The 10,126-nt window shown below is 41.3% G+C and overlaps 1 protein-coding gene across 1 annotated transcript in view; it reads left to right on the top strand.

Annotated features, from left to right (window-relative positions):
• Positions 1 to 1,089: 1,089 nt before the first annotated feature.
• Positions 1,090 to 10,126, top strand: part of PYGM (glycogen phosphorylase, muscle associated) — a 580,472-nt gene continuing 571,435 nt past the window's right edge. Inside the window, exons 1-2 of the mRNA XM_089681655.1 lie at positions 1,090 to 1,459; positions 3,784 to 3,885. Coding sequence (XP_089537781.1) covers positions 1,217 to 1,459; positions 3,784 to 3,885 — 345 coding nt within the window. The 5' untranslated portion in view covers positions 1,090 to 1,216. The remainder of the gene's footprint in view (positions 1,460 to 3,783; positions 3,886 to 10,126) is intronic.

Genomic DNA, 10,126 nt, shown 5'->3' with positions numbered 1-10,126 from the left:
TTTAGTATCAAGATGTGTTTGTCACAGATATCAATGGGATTTACAGCTCACTTTGGGTTTTGTGGATATTAAGCAGGATTCAACAAACCCACCCCCCCCCACCCACTGAATCGGAGCAGATATGCTTATCCCTAGTAATCACATGTGTAACTATTTTGGTAAAGTAGAAGTATAAATACCTTGTTGGAAGTAGCACTATATGATATCTGCTTTAGATACTAAACAATCAAGAGCACATAGAGAAAGCACAGATAACTTAACAAGAGTTACAAAGGAACTTGTGACTCCTTTCAGTGATCAACATCCTGTCCCCCATTATATTTGCTATTGGATAAACCAAGAAATTTCCAGATGAGAAGGAAAACATAAAACAAAGTAAACAAAATAGTAGAGTGCTTTGGTGCTTCCTTAGCAACTTGGGCCTTTTAGTACCCCGTAGAAAATATAGCCCTCTCCTTTTCTGCAACACAGGTAAGGTATGTCAGAGATGCTGTATGTTACGCCACACGTTTTTTTAAATTGGCAAGCTAAGAGTAATATGCTCTGCAGAATTAACAGAAAGTGAATAATAGTGCTTAAGTACCTCATTTGCAAAGGGAAGATGCAACAAGACTGCAACTCCCTGCATATTGTGGACAACTGTGAGTTACAGTTATGTTCAGTCCATCCCCCTGCTCAATGCCTGTAATACGTAACTTATATCCTATTTGCTGAAGGTCACTGCTATAATTAAACACCAGTAGGACATGCTAAATATGATCTGCAGCATCTGAACTAACCTCTCTGTTGGTCTATACTAAACCAAAGATAACTCCTAACTTATACTGCCAGAACTTTTTTTTTCCATGATAAATCAATGTCCAACAAAGTTTAATATCATGCATTCCATGCATTTTGCTTTTTTGCATTGTGCTAGTGAACACGCTCAACCCTCACCTTTACAGAATTTCAAATGGATTTAGAAAGCTAGTGAATTTTGGCTAACATTACATGTAAATTCAATCCTCCTGTCTCATCACCCCTTAACCTTCTGTATATTCTGCCTCCTGTGGCCCTGCCCTTTAGCTATTTTGTTTTGTAGGAGGGGCAGGAACAGGGTTTGCTTTCTGGAGGAGCTGAAGCAGAAAGTCACTCAGAAGCTTGTTACCTCCACTCTGCTTCACACCAGCAGTCAACCCCTAACTTTTTCCACTTTTGAACCCTTATTACTAGAACCATGTCCCGTCCTCTTACTGACCAGGAGAAGCGAAAGCAGATCAGTGTTCGAGGTTTAGCTGGAGCAGAGAATGTATCTGACCTAAAAAAGAATTTCAACCGCCACTTACACTTCACACTTGTGAAGGATCGCAATGTGGCTAACCCTAGAGACTACTACTTTGCCTTAGCCCACACAGTGCGTGATCATCTAGTGGGTCGGTGGATCAGAACACAACAGCATTACTATGAACATGATCCTAAGGTGAGTTGCACTTTGAACAGGTAACTGTCTTCTTACTTTGTATTTTACACTAAACATTTTTTGCGGTCATTCCTTTTATAGATTTAAATGTCTGATTTGTCAAGGTTATTCAACCACTACACCTGAAGTATTTAGAATGAACAAAGTACCTGATTATGCACATTTTGCTTGATTCATTAAGCAAGGATTAGATGTGATTAACTGCTAATTTTTGTTCATAGTAGTTGCAAAATGTTAGTCATTACTGAGGAGTAATCAATGCCTCTGTTTTGATCTGTACCATGTACTTGTGTGAAAAAGTATGCTGTTCTCTTTGCATTGCTTCCTTTCTGTGAAATTCCCAGTAATCCTGCCAGTCCCTCTGCTTTTCTATTTTAAATTGAACATACCAGGACATGGAAGCTTTTTGTTCTTTGCATTCAACTTGGCATGACAGCCTGCCTGTAATCCAATGGTCAGACTTGTGCTGACCCTCCACCCTTATACAGCCATTCCAGCTGTTTCTCTGCTGCTTGCCTCCTGCAGTCTCCACCCCCAGCTCTTTAAACCCCTTATGCAGCCAAAAACAGAGGTCATGTGATCACATATAATTAAAAAAAAAAAGGTATTATATACATACACAAATGTTTTGCCTTCCATTTCTTCATATCTTCACATATACTTTAAATGCTTCTTACCTCTAAGGTGAGTTAGAAAGGTTGTACCTTACAGAGGCTCCAGCCAGCTCTGGTGCTGTCTTTCTTCCCCCTCAGGAACTCCTTGCTGTATGCGGTATCCTAGCGTCATCACAATGCACAAGTGTTATTGGACCCTAAAGGTTCTATTGCTCTCTTTTAGGGAAATGTCCTTTTGTATGATGAATTCTATAGCTTGGTAAACAAGATGTCAAAGATATTACCAGTAAGTCTAAATGGTAATACTGTGGGCAATTTGAAAAAAGGTGTATTCAATACGGCTGGCAAGGATACATTAGTGACAGGTAAGTATGTGGGTCTCAGATCCTTGGAATTCTTGGGTTAGAGTACATAAAACATACATTGAGGGGAATTCAATAAAGCTATAACAACAGTTTTCTGGCAGTAGTTTCCTCAAGAACTACCTGTGCTTAATTCAGGCAAGATTTGCACCTGTGTCAGTAACATTACCAACATGTGTGAAAATATGTAGTAATTCCTCCTGCGCTAAATGGATATACTCTGCCACTGATAAAGCTGCTAGCACCCAAACCCTTTACTCAAAAGAATAACTAACATAAAATATATATAATATCGCGCAGCGCTAAAAATGCTTAAATAATCTCTAAACAATAAATATATATATATATATATATAACACGGTATATGTGAAACTATAAGAGATCCTACAGGGATCTATAATAAAGTGCCAAAATAGTGCAAATGGTGAAAAATACCCAATAGGTCACAAAATAAGACCCTTATTCAAAGTTAAAAAACAATAAACTTCCCAATCCCAAAATTGGGATAGTATACACACACCAAACGTGTAAACAAGGTGAATCCCAGTACTGGGATAATCATATATCAAATGACAAAGTGACAAGTGCACTTCCACAACTCATACAGTGACAACAGATCAATAAAAATATCAATAAAAAAAATGTGCAATAAAAAATATATAAAAATGAAAAAACAATATATATATATATATATATATATATATATATATATATATATATATATATAGTGAGAGGCCAATATATACATATATACGGTGAAAAAAATCCAAAAAACACAAACAGCAAATGTCCAATCAAGTCCAATAAAGTGCAGACAAAATTCCCCACATCAAAGGTGCTTCACTATACCAACATGTGTGGCAAACTCAGGTAGTTCTTAATATCACAGCTTTAACAATCTGTCATTGTGGCAGCAACAGAGTCTTTTAAGAACTGCCGTCAGTTCTAAGATTAGGAAAATGGCAGTAAGACCAGCTCTGAGCAGGTGTACTCCCCAGTACTTACAGTGGGGCATGTCTGTGCTGGGAAGCTGCCATGTATGTATCATCATTCATAAACAAATGCCCCAAACCTGGGTTTAGAGAGCAATTTAATAGCATAATTTACATATATGCATGTGGAAACACATATAAACATGAAATTAATACAGAAACATGAAAACATGCAAGTACGTAAATGCACATATATGCATGTAATTGACCATAGACTGAGAGCAAAGGAATAATTTTTTTTAAACAGATGATCCAAGACAAGGAGCAGCTTTATCTTGATAATAAATGCAATTTCATGTTTAGACAGTAAACATTAGGATGTATGCCTCCAGTAATTACATTTCTTCTAATTACAGAGAATTTATTACCTCTCTCTGGAGTTTTACATGGGCCGGACACTTCAGAATACCATGGTAAATCTGGATCTTGAAAATGCCTGTGATGAGGCTTCTTATCAGGTATTTTTAAACTAATCATACATTCCTAGACAACATCATAACTTGACATGGATTAAAACAGTAAATTAAACAAACAATAATGTGTATCTGATTACAGTTAATATGTTTGTATCTTGATGAAATGAAAGCAGAACTGCAGGCAAGCAATACAATCTTAGTAAAATATTACTGCTGCTCAAAAAAATTAAAGGAACATTTTTTAATCAGAGTATAGCATCAAATCAATTAAACTCCTGGGATACTGATCTGGTCAGTTAAGTAGCAGAGGGGGTTGTTAATCAGTTTCAGCTACTCTGGTGTTAATAAAAGGCACAGGCAGTCCAACTCCTCCAGGATGGCACATCAATATCTGCCATTGCCAGAAGGTTTCCTGTGTCTCCCAGCACAGTCTCAAGAGCATGGAGGAGATTACTGGAGATAGGCAGTTACTCTAGGAGAGCTGGACAGGGCTGTAGAAGGTCCTTAACCCATCAGCAGGACTGGTATCTGCTCCTTTGTGCAAGGAGGAACAGGATGAGCACTGCCAGAACCCTACTAAATGACCTCCAGCAGGCCACTGGTGTGAATGTCTCTGACCAAACAATCAGAAACAGAGTTTGTGAGGGTGGCCTGAGGGCCCAACGTCCTTTAGTGCGCTCTGTGCTTACTGCCCGGCACCATAGGGCTTGATTGGCATTTGCCATTGAATACCAGAATTGGCAGTTCTGCCACTGGCACCCTGTGTTTTTCACAGATGAGAGCAGGTTCACCCTGAGCACATGTGACAGACGTGAAAGGGTCTGGAGAAACCGTGGAGAATGTTATGCTACCTGTAACATCATTCAGCATGAACGTTTTGGTGGTGGGTCAGTGATGGTCTAGGGAGGCATATCCGCACAGATCTCTACAGGCTAGACAATGGCACCATGACTGCCATTAGGTATCGGGATGAGACCCTTGGACCCATTGTCAGACTCTATGCTGGTTCAGTGAGTCCTGGGTTCATCCTGGTGCATGACAATGCCCGGCCTCATGTGGCGAGAGTATGCAGGCAGTTCCTGGAGGATGAAGGAATTGATATCATCGAATTGGGCCCACGCTTGCCTGACCTAAATCCAATAAAACACCTCTGGGATATCATGTTCCGGTCCATCCAACGCTGCCAGGTTGCACCTCAGACTGTCCAGGAGCTCAGTGATGCGCTGGACCAGATCTGAGAAGAAATACCCAAGGACACCATCCGTCATCTTATTAGGAGCATGCCCTGACATTGTCAGGCATGCATACAAGCACGTGGGGGTCATACAAACTACTGAGTACCATTTTGAGTTGCTGCAATTAAATTTCAGCAAAATGGACTAGCCTACTGCATCATTTTTTCAATTGATTTTTGGGTGTCATTGAATTCAGTTTTCTGTAGGCTGATAATTTTCATTTCCATCAAACAATGGGGCATCCTTACATTCCTAACACATTACCCAGTCCATAGCAGTATAGATATCCAGCATGATATTTTTCGCCATCGAGATCTGATGTGTTTTCAAAGTATTCCTTTAATTTTTTTGAGCAGTGTATATTGTGACATGGGGTAGTTAGCTCTCGTGGTAGATGCATTTATACAGTGAGTCCACGGTAGAAAGGAACTATTTTTAAACGCCTGGTTTCCCATGCAGGGGATCTTCTCAAGCTTCCACAGAACACAAATACTGGAAAATACTGAGCCACCTGGCCCATAAGCTCACACAGCTTCAATTGCAGTACCACGCTGTACCTCTTACCAGTCTCTCAGAATATGTTGTTCAGCTTTCTTGGATACTTTGCTCTCTAGCCTTTAGTCACAGCACCCTGCTGCACGGCCCACCTCTGGCCTATGAATTGGGGTTCTCTTGACACCCCGATAGGAGCTGACCTGAATCCTGAAACTTAGACCTCTATCTATTGGTTTCTGGCTGGGGGCCTCTGACCCCTTGATGAGACATTCCGTCTCCCCCACTAGGAGCTGTCTCCAAACTGGGAGATCTGAACTATCCTCAGACCTAAGTATATAATGACACTGCACACCTGTGTGCTCAGCCAAGTTGCAGGTGTCTAGCAAAACCAGACACAGGATTGAATGTTTCAATCCAGAATTACAGAATCCAGAGAAATCCAAATACACCCAGAAACACTGGTCTGGAATGTGGCATTTACGTTAAATGTGTTAAATTTCCCTATATTTTCACAGTGACAGAGCCTCGTCCTGACACTATTACACTATATTGGCAAAAGTATTGGGACACTTCTCCAAATCATTGGATTCAGGTGTTCCAATAATCTCCATGGCCACAGGTATATTAAATCAAGCACCTAGGCATGCAGACTGCTTCTAGAAACATTTAAAAAATGTAGTCGCTCTCAGAAGCTCATTGAATTCAAGTGTGGTACCATGATAAGTTGCCACCTGTGCAATAAGTCCATCCATGCAATTTTTTTGCCACTAAATATTCCATTATCAACTGTTAGTGGTATTATAGCAAAGTGGAAGAAACTGGGAACAACAGCAACTCAGCCACAAAGTGGTAGGCCACGTAAAATGACAGAGCGGGGTCAGCACATGCTGAGGCGAGCAGTGCGCAAAAGTCGCCAATTGTCTTTAGTCCATAGCTAAAGACCTCCAAACTTCGTGTGACCTTCAGATTAACACAACAGTGTGTAGTGAGCTTCATGGAATGGGTTTAGATGGCCTAGCAGCTGCATCCAAGCCTTACATCACCAAGTGCAATGCAAAGCATCGGATGCAGTGGTGTAAAGCACGCCGCCTCTGGACTCTAGAGCAGTTGAGACCTGTTCTCTGGAGTGTCCAATCATGCTTCTCTGTCTAGAAATCCGATGGATGTGTCTGGGTTTGTCAGTTGTCAGGAGAACGGTACTTGCTTGACTGCATTGTGCCAATTGTAAAGTTTGGAGGAGTGGGGATCAGGGGTTGGGCTTGGCCCATTAGTTCCAGTGAAGGGAACTCTTAAGGCATCAGCATACAAAGACATTTTGGACAATTTCATGCTCCCAACTTTGTGGGAACAGTTTGGGGATGGTCCCTTCCTGTTTCAACAGTGCATAAACCAAGCTCCATAAAAACATGGATGATCGAGTATGGGATGTAGGAAATTGACTGGCCTGCACAGAGTCCTGACCTCAACCCGATAGAACACCTTTGGGATGAATTAGAAGGGAGACTGCGAGCCAGGCCTGACCTCACAAATGCGCTTCTGGAAGAATGGTCAAACATTTCCATAGACACACTCCTAAGCCTTATGGACAGCCTTCCCAGAAGAGTTGAAGCTGTTGTAGCTGCAAAGGGTGGCCCACCTCAATATTGAACCCTATGGACTAAAACTAGGATGCCATTAAAGTTCATGTGCGTGTAAATGCAGGCGTTCCAATACTTTTGGCAATATAGTGTGTATATATTAAATATATACACACACAAATGTGTAAATACTGTATGTCTTGCCTTATTCTCAGGTCCTGGCTTCATGGCTGATTTTTAAACTTGGAAGCTGACAAACAAGACATTCTTTAGAACTCCGATCTGCTTCCACACGACAAATGTTCATGTGGGTGACAGATTTATGTGCCTGTTGTAGGTACATAATGCTGGGGCATGCATCAAGTGTGGAAGTGCACTGAGACCAGAGTGTCTATTAGGACACTCTGCCTTAGTGCAGCTGTGCGCCTTCCCCACCACTGCAGCTATCACCCAGAAAATTTTCCAACATGTCTCTTCAACAGACATCAATTAAACAATCAACTTCTGTTGAGTGGTGGAGCCCCCACACTGATCAAAATTCAGCTGGTTCCTGCTCGAATGGCTGAATTTTGATCAGCATATGGCCAGCTTTACAGTGTGTTTCCTTTAAATAGGAGACACAGCCTGATCAGAAAAGTTGGTCCTCAGCTAGCATAATGCAGAGAAGGACCTTTGCTTTCACTGCGTCTCTCCGCAGAGGTTTAACCTGCTGAGTTAGAGCTAGAGCTCTCCAATTAACAAGGAGCATGAGCTTTACTAATTGCACATTCAAACTGGAACAGAAGAGGTGTATCAGGGGAACTGTGGATAATGGAGGTTAAGAAAGGGACAACAAAACTGAAGAAAATCATAGGAAGGGACTATGCAATGGAGTCAAAGAATAGGGAGCATATATTTATTTTCAGGTAAGCATATTAAGGGATGAAATGGATGAAGTTATGTATTTAAAAGTGACTGTGCTTGTGTTGTAAAAGAAATGTATTAACAAACAAAATAAAGCGGAGTAATTGTTTTTCTTCTGTAACATTGATTGAGCTTAGTTTTGGATTGTCCCAAGAACTGCATTATTAGGTGGTATGCAGGTATGAGGCAAATTAAGACACATTTGCCAATTTTTTAAGTGGGGGATAATGTATTTCAGTACTAGCCTGTAATGCCTCTTTATTACTATGCCATGTTTCAGCACTGCAATAGTTTTCCTGAAAATTTCATGCAACACTACCCAAATTAATGTTTTTATCTTTTTTGAGACAGATATGTCAGGACATAAGTATAGGTAACACTGAAACAATTCAGATATGCTAAATATGCCTGTAAGCGGGAGTACGATTGAGCAGGTGTCACCAACCTGTACAAGTCCCCGCCTCACTTGTTCTCAGGTAGGACAACCCACCACCTGTTGATGGGTTAAACTCTCAACCATATTGTGTCCAACCCAGGGCTGTAGATATTATTTTTCCCCTGGGGGGATGGGGGGGTTCAGTCTACAGAACAAATAAGGGTGGCTGAAGGCCTCTCACCACACCAATGTTGCAGATGACCTCCTAATGGCAATAAATCTCCCGTACTCTGTCCTAACCAGGCAAGAGATAGTCAGCAGTGCCTTGGGTCTCCCTCTCAAATCTGGTGTCCATGTGGTCCATGTGGCTCAGCAGTCCATCCCCTGATTACCAATGCCATGAGCTAGATGGAGGTGGAAGAGCAGGCCACACTATAGCTGTCCCTATAGCACAGTGGAGGGTTAAAGCTTAACTCCATGACTTTAAAGATTTCATTTGGGCCAAGCTGGTCAAAATTAACTATTTCTTTTATGAACAGGAACAGATGCCCTTGCTCTCAGTGCTGTACAGTATTGCATCAACTATGTTGCACATACACTATACAGCTCTGTGTTGTGTTTTGGTAGTGGGATGGAGACTTTCCATGTGCTACTGGAACAAATTTGAGGCCAGCCATTCGCTGCTCATCCATCTATTTATTTTACAAATAAATACAAGGCTTTCTCTGATTGGCTGAGATGGAGATCATGACGTTATCCACCTGCATAAGTCAATCAGAGGAAGGCTTGTATTTGTTGATAAAATACAAGGATTCCCTTAAATGGCTGAGCAGCACTCTTCCTGTCTTGACTTTGTTGCAGGTGTGGGACAAGAACTCTTCATCCCAATGCTGTAACATAGTACTGCATACTGTATGTAACCAATGCTACATACAGTTTATACAGCCCTCCCATGCTATGCATTCTCCCTCTTCACCGGAAAGATGCTGGGTGGTGGAGCCCATTCCCCATCCCCCTTTCCTTCCCCTCTCCCCACAGGCTGCCCCTCTCCTGTAGCTTTTAGTCATCACTTTTTGTTTTTATGCTTTTACAGTATACAATGGAAAAAAAAAATAAAATGTAACATGTGTTATTACATCCATAACACTGAAACATTCTTAATTGATTGGTTTGTGTAATAAAGTTTAGCAGCCTTTAAAAAGAAGTGGCCCGTTCCCCCTGACAACGTCATTTGTGATGAAACACGTCGGGTGAGGCCTATGGGAGTGACGTCATCACACACTGCGTTCTGATTGGATACACAGACGGCAGCCCGCAGGAACGCTGTATATTTTATTTTACATCATTTATCTTGCTTGTAAATCAGCCATACAGTTTTACACTATGAGGTGGTTTTGAGTTTTTTACCTTTGAGAGATACTGAGAGTCATTACGAATCAAGTATCTGGAAGCACTGGAGATACTTTTTGGCTGAGGGTGGCCAGAACAACCCAAAAGTGCTGTTAGACCGTTTGCCTTAATAAGCAATGGTCTATGGATCTGGTAAGCTGCTGACCTCTAGTATGTTTTTCACTGGCACTGGGTGATCACTAGAAGAGCTTCCAGCACTGCATTTTTTGGAGGGTTTCCTGAATTTGACTCACTACTTTTTGTCCTTTTTTGGGATTACAATAATAATTAGAATAGCATTGTATGAT

This window comes from Staurois parvus, unplaced genomic scaffold, assembly GCF_062004578.1.
Source record: "Staurois parvus isolate SC_StPar_1 unplaced genomic scaffold, SC_StPar_1.0 ptg000275l, whole genome shotgun sequence".
NCBI lineage: Eukaryota > Metazoa > Chordata > Amphibia > Anura > Ranidae > Staurois > Staurois parvus.
Note: the sequence above shows the minus strand (reverse complement) of the source record. Positions and strands in the feature narration are given on the sequence as shown.